The sequence below is a fragment of the Podarcis filfolensis genome, assembly GCF_964270895.1.
Source record: "Podarcis filfolensis genome assembly, chromosome: 5".
Classification (NCBI taxonomy): Eukaryota; Metazoa; Chordata; class Lepidosauria; order Squamata; family Lacertidae; genus Podarcis; species Podarcis filfolensis.
The window spans coordinates 28,521,956-28,537,040 of NC_139608.1; the positions used below are offsets into that span (position 1 = coordinate 28,521,956).

The 15,085-nt window shown below is 43.3% G+C and overlaps 1 protein-coding gene across 1 annotated transcript in view; it reads right to left on the reverse strand.

Annotated features, from left to right (window-relative positions):
- Positions 1-15,085, reverse strand: part of COL4A3 (collagen type IV alpha 3 chain) — a 92,554-nt gene that overhangs the window by 47,164 nt on the left and 30,305 nt on the right. Inside the window, exons 9-19 of the mRNA XM_083613677.1 lie at positions 14,985-15,062; positions 13,528-13,590; positions 13,066-13,101; positions 12,907-12,948; positions 10,477-10,554; positions 9,501-9,563; positions 8,708-8,764; positions 6,348-6,392; positions 5,592-5,645; positions 4,474-4,515; positions 4,052-4,139 (exon numbers count right to left, since the gene is read on the reverse strand). Coding sequence (XP_083469803.1) covers positions 4,052-4,139; positions 4,474-4,515; positions 5,592-5,645; positions 6,348-6,392; positions 8,708-8,764; positions 9,501-9,563; positions 10,477-10,554; positions 12,907-12,948; positions 13,066-13,101; positions 13,528-13,590; positions 14,985-15,062 — 646 coding nt within the window. The remainder of the gene's footprint in view (positions 1-4,051; positions 4,140-4,473; positions 4,516-5,591; positions 5,646-6,347; positions 6,393-8,707; positions 8,765-9,500; positions 9,564-10,476; positions 10,555-12,906; positions 12,949-13,065; positions 13,102-13,527; positions 13,591-14,984; positions 15,063-15,085) is intronic.

Sequence of the window (15,085 nt, forward strand, 5' to 3'; positions counted from 1 at the left end):
ATCAGTTTCCACTCTCATTGGTTTTTGTAAATCCACATGCAGGAGTTGTTCTTCCGAAGCGAATGCCCTTTTCAAATCTTCGAACGCTTGCTGCGCCTCCTCCGTCCAAACAAATTTCTTCTTGCTGCTGAGACAGTCCGTAATGGGAGCCGTTAAGTGGGCAAAGTTCTTGATGAACTTACGATAAAAGTTCCCAAACCCTAAGAATCTCTGCACATCTTTTTTCGTTTTCGGTGTTTTCCATTCCAGCACCGCCTGGACCTTGTCTGGATCCATGGCTAATCCCTTGTCTGACAAGCGGTACCCCAGGAATTCCACCTCCTTGGTGTGAAACTGACACTTCTCCAATTTCACCCACAGCTGGTTTGCTTGTAGTCGGCTTAACACCTCCCTGACGTCCTTTACATGCTGCTCCTCATTCTCTGAATATACTAACACATCATCTAGGAAGGCCACGCAATTCTTGTAGAGCAGAGGTCCCAGGACGTGGTTCATGAACGATTGAAAACATGCTGAGCCTGCTTGTAATCCGAAGGGCATAACGAGATATTCAAAAGCCCCTAGATGGGTGAACATAGTTGTCTTCCATTCATCCCCCTTCCTTATCCGTATCAGGTTGTACGCTCCCCTTAGGTCCAGTTTGGTAAAAAATTTTCCCTTCCTCACCCTGGTCAAAATGTCATCGATTCTGGGCATGGGGAAAGCCACTGGTTCCGACACCGCATTCAAGGCCCGGAAGTCCACTACAAGTCTCGGTTTATCCGTGTGTTTTTTTGTCCACAAAAAACACTGGGCTGCCCCCCACCGCTCTGGACTCTCTGATGAAACCTCGCTTCAGGTTTTTATCAATAAACTCCCTTAACTCCTGCATTTCCCTGTCTGACATGGCATACAGCTTGCCCACTGGGAGCTGGGCCCCAGGGACTAGATTGATCTGGCAGTCAAAGGGCCTATGTGGTGGTAGTTTGTCTGCTTCCCTTTCGCTGAAGACATTGCTTAGGTCAGCGTATTGTTTGGGCACCTTCCCTTTGTCCGTTACTTCCGTTCCTGCTAGAAAGGCCTTTGCCCCTTCCAGAGCCTTCCCCTCTTTGCAGTGTTCTAGGCAATGTGCTGACCCAAAGGAGACCACTCTCTGATGCCAGCCCACTAGCGGATCATGCAACGCTAGCCAGCTCATTCCCAAAATAATGGGAGCCCCTCCCAAGGTGGCCACATTAAACGCTATTCTTTCGGTGTGCCTGGCTACCCTCATTATCATTGGGACAGTCTGTAAGCTGACATCTCCTCCTAACAGCTCCCTCCCATCAATCGTGGTCACCTGCAAGGGGTTACTTAAAGGGATTGTCTGTATCTGGTGTTCAGCTGCAAACTCCTTACTCATAAAATTGCAGGAGCTGCCTGAGTCCAATAGCGCCTTTATCTTTAATGGATGTCCGTTTGGCAGCTCTAGCAACACCTCTATCACTAGGGCTGGTCTTGGAGGTTCCGGCGTGGGCACTTTTACTGCTCCTTGGCCTGGCTGCTGTGCCCTGAAGGTGGCAGCCAGGCGTTGGCTTTTACTTGCTCCTGCCCTTCCTCCTCCTTTCCCCCAACAGCTCCTGCCATCCCTTGCCATTCCTTTCTTTGTGGACAGACTCTGGCAAAATGACCTGGCTGCTGGCAGAGATAACATTTCTTGGCGCTCTTCCCTTCCTTCTTCCTCCCTTCACTGGGATTTGAAACTGCGCGCGCGCGCGCTGTACCAATTTCCATCGGCTCTCCGGGCGGGAAAGTTGGCTCTGGAATCTCTGGAATGCGGAAATCCCTCCAACGCTCCCCTTTCCCTTCCCGCTTCTCCAAGGCTCTCGCCTCCTGGCGCGCTCCAATGGCCAGCGCCGATTTGGTCAGCTGGTCCATCGACTCCGCCCTGGGCGCCCTGGAAAGTTCGTCTTTTACAGCCGAAGAAAGTCCCTCTTCGAAAAGCATTTGAATGGGTTCCGCTGATAGATCCCACCCCAATTTATGTATCAACATGGTAAACTCAGTCCAGTACTCACGGACAGATCGGCTCCCCTGTTTACAAGCCATCAACTGTCTGCGCACCGCTCCCTGCTCAATGTCGCTGGAAAACATCAGGTCCATGGCGTGGAAAAACTTCCTTGCGTCCTTCAAGACTTCATTATTCCCTGCCATCAGGGGTCTAACCCAGTCTCTCGCCCCCCCCCTTCGAGATGGCTAACCACAAACACCACTCGTGATTCCTCGTCGGGAAAGTCATCAAATTGCAGATTGAGAGCATACTGCAACTCTGTCCTGAAGGCTTGATAGTTCCTGGGATCCCCCCCAAACTTCTGCACCAATCCTGGCATCTTTCTTGCTAGTGGGGGGGCCTTTGCCTTTTCTGCATCCTGCGCCCTCCTCTCATCTAGCCTCGCCGTTTGCAGCGCTAGCTGGACCTCCCAACACCCGGTACCTTTCTTCCAGGCTTGGACCCGCTCCAGCTCCTCCTGCTTCTCCGGTTCCGGCTGGGTTGCTCATGATGCCGCTTTGCACAAGCTGCTTTCAGGGACTGTTGGATTGCTGTGATGGGATGATTAGCTGCTTGTGCGTGAAATTCCTAGTCCCTCAGAGTTTGGCTGAGAGCACAAACCTCTGTCTGTAACGGAGCTCCATAAGCATGGCTCCGTCAGTCGCTGGCAGAATCCGACAGTGGGCGTTTGCGGAACTTCTTCCAGCATAAAAGCTCCTTAACGGAAACGCGCCTTCTGGACTCTCGACGCGACAGTTTCCTGCAAGGAGTGGGTGTCCCTATGGGAGGTCCTGGAACCTCCCCGCTGTTACTGCTGGAGGTGTCTCTGAGCCATCCCTCCGACTCACTATCCCTTGGAACTGCTTCTCTTCCCCTGCTGGTTCCCTCCTCAGCTGACAAGTCTCTGCCAGCCTCTGTGAGCCCCTTCCTCTCCAGTTCTCCCGATGGCAGTTCCCTGACAATGATGATGATGATGATGATGATGATGATAATAATAATAATAATACAGATGGGTGGGAGTTTCTTAAAGGTGAAATATTGTAGGCACAAATGCAGACAATTCCCACAAGAAAGAAAAGCGGGAGGCATCTTAAGGAATCAGTGTAGCTTATATGACCTAATATTTAAGAATGACATGTATAAGAAATGGGGGAAATGGTGGGAAAAGGGAAATCACAAAGGAAGAGTCTACATGAATAGCCAACAATTGCAGGAGAAGGTCAGGTGGGCCAAAGCTCAGAATAAGCTCAGGCTTGCAAGAAAGGTTAAAACAACAACAACAACAAAGGTTTATTCAGCTGTGTACAGAGCAAGAGGAAGAATAAGCAAGTGGTAGATCCTCTGTGTGGAGAACATGGAGAAATGTTATTGTGTGAGGCAGATCTGCTCAGCACCTACTTTGCCTATATCTTCACCCAAAAGGAGGGAGCCGGGTCCTCTTCAAACAAAATATTGAGAGAGCCAAAGTCACCACAGCCCCGTAGATTTAGCGTGTCAGATCAGAAATAAATTTCTGACAGTAAGAGCCGTTCAAGAGTAGAACAGGCTCTCCTGGAAGGTGGTGGACTCTCCTTCCCTGGAAGTTTTTAAGGCGATGTTGGATGGCCATCTGTCATGGATGCTTTAGTTGAGATATCAAGGGATGGGACTAGATGACCCTCAGGATCCCTCACAACCCTACAATTCTATGAGTCTATGTCTTTTCAAAACGAAACATCATTGAATTCAATGGGGTTTACTCACAGGTATGCAGGCTTAGCCTAATAATGTATACTGAGACCAACAGGCATTTGATAGCCTCAGCTCCACTCTCCTTGAGGTCAAGTAGGCCTCATATTCAGTCCCAAGGTATTTTAATCTCATAGGGCTAGACTGTTAACACTGAAAAGGCAGTGAAATCCCAACGGCCTCTTTCTCATCCTCACTTGCTACCCAGAAGCCAATGGTGTGATGTAGTTTTCACATGTCAATATACTTCATCTGAGTGTACTGGAAGTATAGAAAGCTCCTGGTATGTTATTTAAACCTTTGATGCTCTCTTACCGGGTGCTCCAAACTGGCCTTTGAGTCCTGGGAGTCCTGGATAGCCCTGGTTTCCTTTTTCACCTGGCAATTCATCATAATACTCTGTCTTAAATAAAAAGAGGGAACAGACAGACAAAAAAGAAGAGAAAAATAGTAATAATGAAGAGAAAGGCATGGCTGCATGTAATATGAATGTGGCGCATTTGTGTGATGACTTGGTTTTGCTAAAATCGTAAGCCGAATTCCATTTTTTTAAAACCAGGGCTCCTTTGGTGATGTGATTTCTATGTGAAGCTAAACACAGGCCACTATTAAAAAAATTTAGCTACACATATCCTGAAGCAGGCATCTGACACTGATCAGCATGTTAAAACCAGGCTCTGTCTATTAATGTTATGATATTACAGTGAAATACAAAGACAAATGGAATTTGCACTTACTGGACCCTGAATTCCTTTGCTGCCGATTTCACCTTTCTGTCCCTATATTAGAAAACAGAAAGAAATATAGGAAACATGTTAATTTCTGAAATCCAATGGAATTCTGAAACCTATTGACTACGTTGGATATAGATTAGTGGCCACTTGGTCTACATGTTAAAAACAGTTAGCAAGTTATCTAGAAAGTTCATTTTTAAAAAGATTAAAATGTCTAAAATTTTCTGGCTTGATTATTCTTTTGCATAGGTTAGAGCTGAGCATCCTGTGACCCTCCAGATGTTGCTGGATTCAAACTCCCATTAGCCCCAGTCAGCATGGCCAATGGTTAGGTTTGATAGGAGTTGTAGTTCAGAAATATCTGGAGGGTCAAAGTTTATCTGTCCTTATTCTAGGTATGTAACCATTGACTAGGGGTCAACCATGTCTTCCATGATGCAGATCTGGTCAGATATTCGGGGTTTTTTTTTTAGTATCCCCACCATGCTTCTGTGAACTAAACCCTGCAAAGACTTACCTATTGTCCACTTGAGACTGGTCCATTAGAGCAAATGGGGCATTGCCCCACCAATCTTAGTTTGCCCCCAATGAACTCCCACCTGCCTGCCTTCTTACAACCAGTCTAAGGAGTGGCACTGGCTATTACCTCCCTCCTTCTTTAGCTCATCATTGCCATAGTAGAACTCAGCAGGAAAGAGGGTTGGCTCCGCCTACTGTTGACCTCTCTTCCTTCTGCCCTACCATCAGCTACCACTACCAGTAGTCAAACCCTGTAAGGACATTCTTACGACCCTTTGTCCTATCAGAGTACTTGCTATTTATGAACTTCAAAAACACTAGAATGAGGAATCCATTTGTAAGCCAAGAACAGAATGTACCAGCAGAGTTATGACATAGTCTGCTGGTTTTTTACTTAAGTTTTAAGTGGCCTTGAGCTTCAGAGAGATGGGATAGAAATACCCTAAAATAAAATATAAAAAACTGTTGCTTTAGAAATTTGGTGTTCATTAAAAATGGTATTACATTTTTGCTGAACTGGTAATATACTTTTAATTCCAAGTTTTTGGAACTGATAAGGGAAGCAAAATGCAGCAGACAATAATGAAAACAAGAGCTTTTACCTTGGGACCAACTTTCCCAGGTCTTCCTGGCAAACCCTGTTCTCCTTTTTCTCCCTGCAGGAAATTAAATTGTACATAAAGGCTGGATCTAGACACGTCAAAGAAGCGATTCGGTTAAACGTGTTGTAAACTCATACAGGGAAACCCGGTAGGGAAAGATGGGGCTCCACAGCGCCATCAGGTGTCACAGTGTTATATCACATACACAACACATATCAAACGCTTTTTCTTTACCAATCTAGCTGCATCCAAAGACACAGTTCATTCCAGCACCAATATACATTTAGAGCAACCTTTGTGCCCAAACCTGCATGAAGATTCAGGTTCTTGTCTTGCTTCTGGTCTGTGTCCCTCTTCCATGAACTGACCACTCAAAATCACTGCATCAGTATAGAACTGGGGTGGGAAACCTGTGGCCATCAAGTTGTTCTTGAACTCCAACTCCCAGTGATTGGGGATGATGGGAGTTTTAGTCCAACAATACCTGGAGGACCCCTGTTTTCCTACCCTGTTATAGAAGGTTTCTGGGGACACATTAGAGTTTGTGCAGGAGTAGCTCTTCAGCCATTCTGCCTCTTACTCTGCTCTTCTCCAGAAGCTATCCAGTTCCTGTATTGATCCACCTTAATGATGCTGGAGAGTAAGATATAGACTACCATTTATTTTGCCAATAGACAATAGCCTACATCCTGTCCAGCCCAGACCATGACCACTAATGTACATTGACACAAAACATTTTAAAAAGTTCTTTGTTACCAGCAAGCCAGGTGGACCAGGAGTTCCATCCTTTCCAGGTCTACCCTAATTAAACAAACAAACAAACAAACAAACAAACAAACAGACCACTTTTTAATACTTTGTTGTTGTTGTTAAACAAAATATGCTAATAATATTATTTTCCTATGTACAATATATGATTCTAATAAAATGTGGTTTAATAAAGCTGGATATATGGAGGACTTCCGGGTTAGCGCAAACGGCTAATGGCGGATTCCCTCCGAGCTCCGGAGGGAATCGGCTCTGCAGGAGCTGGGTCTTGCCGCTGCGGCGACGCGGGGACCCTTAGAAATCACAGGCGCTGAAGCCTGTGAACCTGGTGACTCGGCGGGCACCATTTGCGCCCCCCGACCTGCGAAGGAGCCTTTTAAAAGGCTTCGGAACGGGGGACGGGGTGAGCAGCGCGGTGCTGAGAGTCGACTGCTCCTCCTGTGGAGTGAAGCCGCGTGCCATGGTCGGAGAGCGCTGACTTCTTCTTGTGAACAATTGGACTCTAAAAGTAACAAGCCGTGAGTAGTACGGAAATTGGACTTGTTAAGGAAATTTTCTTTTGAATTTGGCACGATCGGGGAAGGCGCAAACAGGAAGTCCGCCTCCCCGTCTTGTAAAAATTTTAAAGCAAGGACTAGTTAACTAAGGTCGAGAGAACTTCTTTTTTTCTATTGGATAAAAGATATTAATTTCATGATTTGGCAGTATAAGTATAAGTAATTTTACTGGAGGATAAGAGCTAATTTTGAGAGCCGAAGTGTCACCCCCCCCCCCCGGACCCGGGAGTGATTCGCAAGAGAGCCTGTTGAGGAGAAATAGAAGAGTTTGACAGCTGTCAAAATCAGCTGTCAAGAAGGAAAAAGAGAACTTTGTTTCTGCTGTCTCTGCTGGATATATTTGTTGCAATTTGGTTTTATTTTGTTGAAAACAAGGAAGAACTGATGCAAACTAACCTGACTTTTGGATTTGAACTGGAAAGAATATTAAATTACCAAAATCCCTCTAGAGGGGGATTTGGGACATTACAAGAATGGCTGGAGGAGGGAAAATTCAGGCTGGGTTGGACAGAGTTTTTGTTCTCTTGGGAAAGTTACAAGGCCAAATTGATGTTTTGGCTACAAATGTTGCAACTCTGGACTTAACAGTAAATAACATTACTGAATTTGATAAGGATTTGACTCAGGAAGCCCATGCAGCTGGACAAAAAGAGAAACTTGAGAATTTTGAAAGTGTGGAGAAGGAGACATATGTTGTTCCTGAGGAGAAGGAAGGAGGAGCTGTAATTCTGCAAATGACAAAGGAAAGCCAGAGGCCTGACAGGATGCTTACAAAGGAAAATAAGAAATCAAACCAGAGGCCTGACATGATGATTACAAGGGAAAATAAGTACTGGATGATGAAAATCTGGTTTGAATTGGAGATTGAAGAATGGAGAGATCTCCTTATGTGGAGATCTGAAGACCTATGGATTACAAATTTGATTAAAGTGGAAGCTGGAGTTTTCGCGACAATTGGACTTTTGGGCCCTACTTTTAAGTATGGAGGTCTGGCTGGAAGAAACATGGACCTTATTGGGACAGAGCTGCTCCGAGATCTGGTGTTTAATACTAAGGACTATCAAAAAAACCGGCAGAGAGGAACTGAGAGAGAATTAAGAGCCTCGGACGTGAGATCTCCAGGCTGATAGTAGATTAAGACTGATGGACATTTGCTGGGGATCGAAACCGGGAAAGGGGGTGGTGGGGTCTGGGAATCCAAAGGCTGTACAATTATAATCTGTTTTTTATTTTGTTTGGTTATTAGTATGAAAATTGGGGAATTCGTGGAAGGGAATTTGGGTCGACTTTAGAAAAAGGTTTGAGCACTGAGGTACAAATATTGATGTCTATAAGTTAAAATTGGTTTTTCTAAAATGAATTAGATATAAAAAGGTTAAAAACTGGGGATAGGAACTTGTTGAACTAACAATTTGAATTGGAATACAAGAAGGGGAGGTGTGGGGAAGTCAGGGAAATATGGTATTGAAAATATGGAATTGTAAAACTTATGTGTTTTTAATTTTTTTTGTTTTTTTCTTTTTTGATTTTTTGTATTAAATGTGGAAAATTTTAATAAATATTTTTTTTAAAAAAGTTGGATATATGGAACTAAAGATCCAATGGACTCAGGTTGTATTTGTATTAATCATTTCCTCAACCACAGTATGGGTTTGATAACCATAAAATGTATTTCCAGACTATAACTGTACTGTTAACCTTTCTAGACGACAAAAGAAATATCTGTAACACTAGGTAGTTTTCAAAAAAAATAAATCTATCAATTGCAAAAGGTGTTTTTTTTTTACAAACCTGAGGTCCTGCCTCTCCTGGATCTCCTTTTACACTTCGAAAATCTCCAGGTGAGCCCTAAAACACAGATCTACCAATCAACACACATCCTTTAGATTTATGTTGCTACACTGAATTCACAACTCCTATTGTTTCATATTTTTAGCAGGCCACTGCAGAGCTTGTCTGAGGCCCGATGAGGGAGTCCCTGGTCAGCTGTTTGGCTCAAGGTGTTCTTGGCATGACAGTGTCAGTCTGGCAGGCCACTGGCGCCGCCACCCCCCAGGGCTTCTTAGCCCTCTGAGGCCCAGGGCACCCAGCTGCCCTCCCTTTCTGATTTTTAACATTTATAATAATATATATTTGAAAGTAGCTATTTCTGAATTAAGGCCACCGCTATGAAATATAGCTCAGAATATTTAAGGCGATGCCATCACTTCACAACATTCTACATCCAAGTTGTATTTTATTCCATGACCCCAGTGGTGTAGCGTGGGGGGTGCAGGGGGGGCCGGCCGCACCGGGCGCAACATCTGGGGTTAGGGCAAATCCACGGGTTAGGGGGCGCAAATCCACGGGTTAGGGGGCGCAAATTACTTGCCTTGCCCCGGGTGCTGACAACCCACGCTACGCCACTGCATGACCCTCAGGTTGAGTTCATGTAAGCAAACGTATTTCTATATTAATTAAATATGTTGAACGAAGGGTACATATATATATGGTCATGTCAGCAGCTTTCAAATATATGCTATTTAATAATTTTTTTTTACTATCTAGCTTCTGAAGTATGAAATGCTAATTCAATACCACTTACTGAATCTCCAGGGGGTCCAGGGGGTCCTGGAGAACCCATATCTCCTTTATTTCCTTTTAATTCCTGTCACAAAAATAATAATAGTATTTATTTATTTACTCAGTGAACCCAAAAACAAAGATGGTACTTACAAAAGAGATACGTTTTAACTGAGTCATAGGAACAAACAAAGATAAGAACTGAATGTTTGCTAATGGAATTTAGGGATCTGACATAAAAGAGGTAGAAGCGTTGCACACTTTGGTAGAAAAAAATTATATATGTACACTTTCTTTAAAATAACTTTATATAAAGTTTATTTGTTTTATCTTTTCATAAAATTTATATATTATTAATATATACTTTATACCCCACCCTTTCCCCTGATGGCACTCATACAGTGAGAAAGATGAACAACTATACAGAATGCTTATTATATTTGTTATGTACTGAAGTTCTCACCCTGGGCCAGCAGGGGGATATTGTAGATAGTTATGCAAATGAAGGATCGAAAGTAATAATAATAATAATAATAATTTATTATTTATACCCCGCCCATCTGCCTGGGTTTCCCCAGCCACTCTGGGTGGCTTCCAAAAGAATATTAAAATACTGTGATACATCAAACATTAAAAGCTTCCCTAAACAGGGCTGCCTTCAGATGTCTTCTAAAAGTCTGGTAGTTGTTGTTCTCTTTGACATCTGGTAGGAGGGCGTTCCACAGGGAGGGCGCCACTACCGAGAGGGCCGGAAAGTGACGTTCAGTGATTGGATAGTTTGTATGCAAATGAAGGATCGAAAGTGACGTTCAGTGATTGGATAGTTTTAGAAAATGGCAACAGTTACATTGTTCTGGAGCTCTATATAAGCAGGCTGACTGAGCTCCTCAGTCAGTTCTGTTCCAGCTTACAAATAAAGAGCTGCTTTGGAAGAATCGCTGTGTCGTCTACCCACAACTTAACAATATTAATGGTCATTAACAGTATTATACTGCTACCGTCATATTTTCTGCTCCAGTTAGGGTAACGATAACTGTTCCAGTTGGTCCTGGAGGGCCCATTAGTCCATTGTCACCCTGTGGTAAAAAAGAAAAATCAAAAGAGCTATTTCATATATGTTTATGGCAACTAGGATAGCACATGCCAAATACCAGGGATTATAAAATGTGCTCACAATAGAAGACTGGAGGGGAGGTTTAAAAATATGCTCTAATGGCAAAATTAGCATGCAGTATATATGACTTCAGGAAGACATAACAGATCAGTTGAAAATGGGTGTTTATTTTCTAGAGGAAAAGCACACTTTTCAGGCATGTATTTAATGTTTTGCAGACAACAGCTGAATCTGTTTGCTAAAGCATTATTTGTGTAACATTGCAATTATATAATAAAAGCAGCAAAACAAACAAACAAACAAACAAACAAACCCCAATGCATTTAGCATTAATGGATATTCGTTACAAATAAAATCCACTGAAGCAGACCTGATCTAATTAAAAAATTTAGCTCAAATATTCTGCGTTATCGAAGTCGTGTACTAGTCATAACAATATGCTAGCTTAACATGGCATGTTGACCACGAAAATAATTTGGCAAAAAGATACGAGGCTGAAATTTTTGGGTTCGAGATACAGCCCTTCTAGCCAAGAATCTTATCTCCAACTCTGTCCTGTCCCGAGCATATAACATACCAGAAGTTCTGAGATTCTTCTTTTTATACCCTTTCTTTCTTACAGGGTGCTTTGCAATTTGATTTTGTCATTCAAAACAACCCTGTTATTTCATTTTTGGTCTAATTCTGCATTTTACATTATAATATAAAGCGCATTAGGAAGGCTGACACTTTCAAGCAAAGGGCTACTCACAGACTGTGTTAACCAACAACTGTTTAATTTCTCAGAAATTGCCTCTTCATTATACTCTGAAGGAGCCAGCTATTTTAGTAATTGCTCTCTACAATATCACCACAGCCTTTTGTGTTACGTCTAAGTTGGATCAAATATTACTGCCTTTCAAATATTCATATTCAAGGTGAAATTCAACAACTTCAGCAGGGCATACCAATTACTTTTCTCTAGGGCAGGGGGTAGAACTTGCTTTTAAAAACAAGTTTGTCACAAAAATCCCCTTGCCACTGCTTCATGTAGCAGTTTGACAACCCTGACAAATGCAGCAGTGTTCATGGCATGGCATTATTCCCACAGAGAATTCAGTCCAAGGAATGCCGCCAAAAAAAAAAAAAAAAACCTGGTCCAATACTTTGGCCCAGCAATCGTTTGTGTTTCCCAGATAGCGTGTCCTCCCTCAAAGAGGGCATGTGTTGCGGTGAGACCTGGAGACTGACCTCCTGTGCTGTGGGTGGGTATATTGGACAGCCACAACACCCAATTGGTAGGTCCCTCATTGTTGGGTTGAATATGGCCAATGGGGTGCAGTCTAAACGGATCGAGGGACCTATATATGCCTATGCACGTGACCCAGAGCTTCCTCTTTCGGCTCATGCATCGGAACACCTGCCCACCTCTCCCTATATTTAGGGCATCTTGTGATTGACCTTGCTATGCTGTTGTGTGTCGTCTGCCATTGGGACAGGGGCACGGCAGGAATTTTCTCCACTTGGCTGATTGGCTGTTGCCATTTGGGTTTTGCTTGCCACGTAGCAAACTGTCACAACTTGTAAGGTTGCGGATAGGCATTGATTCAGGTGATAGGGATGGGAGAACGGTCTCACCATCCCTATGTGAAGGGTATTCTGTTAAAGAAATCCAGGGACTCAACTTGGTTTGGTCAACCCCAGAGGGGGTTGTGCCTGTGCCTGAGTCCAGGGGAGCATCTGGGGAGTGAACAGAGTCTGTTCCCCGGCTTTCCACCTGCCTCAGGTGTTCACCCTTGGCCGACCTATGATAGAGCTCTGGGTCAGCGCTACTTGCAATGGTGCAGGGAGCTAGTCGAACCTGAGCCTATGCAACCACTCACTTTTTCTGTAATTAATAAAGTTGTGGCCTAAATTCTGCCCAAAACCAAAACTAAAATTTGAGTCAAATGTGTGTTTATTTAGGGGGGAGGTCCCTGGGTCTGAACACGCAAACTACACTTGCCAGCTGAATCAATGGTAGGTACAGCAGACTGGGACAGCTGACACTTATCTGTAAGAGTAACATAGACCCTACTGTGAGAACAGAGCACCTATAGCAGGCCTGAAGTGAAGTGAAATAGCCAATCTGGTTTTTGAGAATTCATTTGGCAACTGTAAGAACACAAGGAAGATAGCTGCACTCTTAATAAGATCAAGACTTAAAGTGCCCTAGAGAAAGCAGCATTTATTGCATGCTACTGATATGCCCTTAGCTGGTAGAAAAACAAAAATAATCAGTTATTTTGAGGGGAGCAGGGAGATGTATGTATATTTATGTGCTTTTTTTTTTTACCTTTAATCCTTTGGCACCAATGACTTTAACACCCATAAGACCCTGCAAGCAAAACCAAAATGTCTTTAACAAATGTTTTGAAAGCCCCAATTAATGATGGAAATGGAAAATGGTAGTAGGGGCAATTCAGCAGTGTTGATATTGCAATTCTGAAAATACCTTTGGCCCTGGAAGTCCTGGTCTTCCTAGTGCTCCCTAAAAGTACAGATAAACACATCACACATTTTGCCTGAAATGCTTTATGGAAGAAACATCATCCACCTTGCCTTTAAAAAAACCAACAGGGACAAAATAAGTAAAGAGGTGCTTAAATGATAATACTTACTTGTAACATGCTATAAATATGAACAAATTCAGAAAAGGTCATTTACATTTTCAAAATTGCACCAAAGCAGATTTCTGCAGAGTCTTGGATAATCAAGCACAATAAAAATATCAAAGGATATGTATTCAAGGCTAGTTCCTGGGGCTACCTAGTGATGCCAGAATGTTTTGCATGCCACTGAGCTAATGTGCACAATTTTCTGCTCTCCAACATCAGAACGTTGCAACTTATGTCTTATGTGCCCTTTGAATAATACCAATTTTTAATCAACATGGAAATTCAGATTTTCTACTTACCGGAAAGCCTGGAGGGCCCTCTGGCCCTATCAGCCCTGGTAATCCTCGAGGTCCTGGATCACCCTTTACATCAACAAGAAATAAAAATAATGCTTCCGTTATTGGTTTTGTTTGTTTGTTTTTAGGCTTCTCTCACTCCCTTAGGCTGCAGCCCAAGCCCTGCCCAAGGAGCCGCAGATTTTCAGCCTTGCAGGTCACACTGACCAAAGTGGAAGAAACAGGACAAACAGCCCACTCCTACTCATAAGTCCTATTGAGTTATTCCCATTCTGCTTCTGAATAAACATGCATAGGATTCCACTGTTAAATATTTTGACTGTCACCTCTATGGTCTGCTACATTCCTGTCCATAAATGGCCACTAATGGAGGAAACTGGGCAGTTTTCAAACTTCCACATTTAATCACTTAATTTAACACATATGTTAACAGAAATGGGTAGACAAGCATAGGAATGCCCCCCTCCCTGCAAAAAAATAAAAATAAAAAATCCAGGGAATTCTTCTCTAGGGACTTTCTAAAAGGAGGGAAAAAATAAACTTCACAATTGGTCCTGGGCAGAGTCTTGCTTCATAACTTGTATTATTATACTGCCCTATCTCAAACTACAGATTCGTGTATTTGCAATCCCACTAAACTGAATATATTTATGCACATCTGAAAGACTTTTCACAGAACCATAATATGATAGGATGATAGTCAACACGCTGTGATTTGATGGGATGCTGGATGCTATGATCCTAATACACGACTGTGGCCTGATGGGAAGTCTTGCTCTCACGCTTCGCTCCTGCACATAATGCTGCACAAACCGTCCCAATACTAAGACATTCACTCACCACCTTAGAATGTTCAGTTCACATTGAGTTCGTACCTGACTTGTTCTTAATGCATAGTTGACCACATCTACAGATGAATGCTATATCAATCACTAGTAAAAGTTTAATTAGGAGGTCTTCATGCCTGTCTAGTCCTGTGCTCCCTTTCCCAGTCTTTAATCTATTGGTGATTAATGCAACCTTTGCTTTGTATTTGTGTTAACCAATCAGCAATAAGCACATATGTGACAATGCTGTAATATTCAATAAAAGAGGCTCCTTGAGACTTGCTCAGGAGATGCATCCCAGATGACACTCGCTACCTGTCTGTCGTTATTTCAACCCAACAGTGATTTGAATTCTGCAAATGCAACAGGACTTCCCCTTCCTCTACTTCCCTCTGCAGCTGCCCAGGCTCCCCCACATTTGATCCGGAGTGTCCCACAATCCTTGGGAGCAAATTTTCAGGGTGTGGGAGGAGCTGCAGTAGAAGGGAGAGGAAGGGGAACACCCACTGCGAGAATAAAAGTCCATTCTACTGGTGGATGGACCCTGTTGGGTGTCACACACAGACTTTTAGGGTGGGAGGGACCTCAACAGTCATCTATTTATTGTTCAAAATAGAATGTTTTCAGGCTTACCTGAAATCCAGGCATTCCTGGCAATCCAGGATCACCTTGGGAACTATAACCCTGGTCATACCCACTTGCGGAACATCCCTTGGAGAATTAAACAAGAGAGA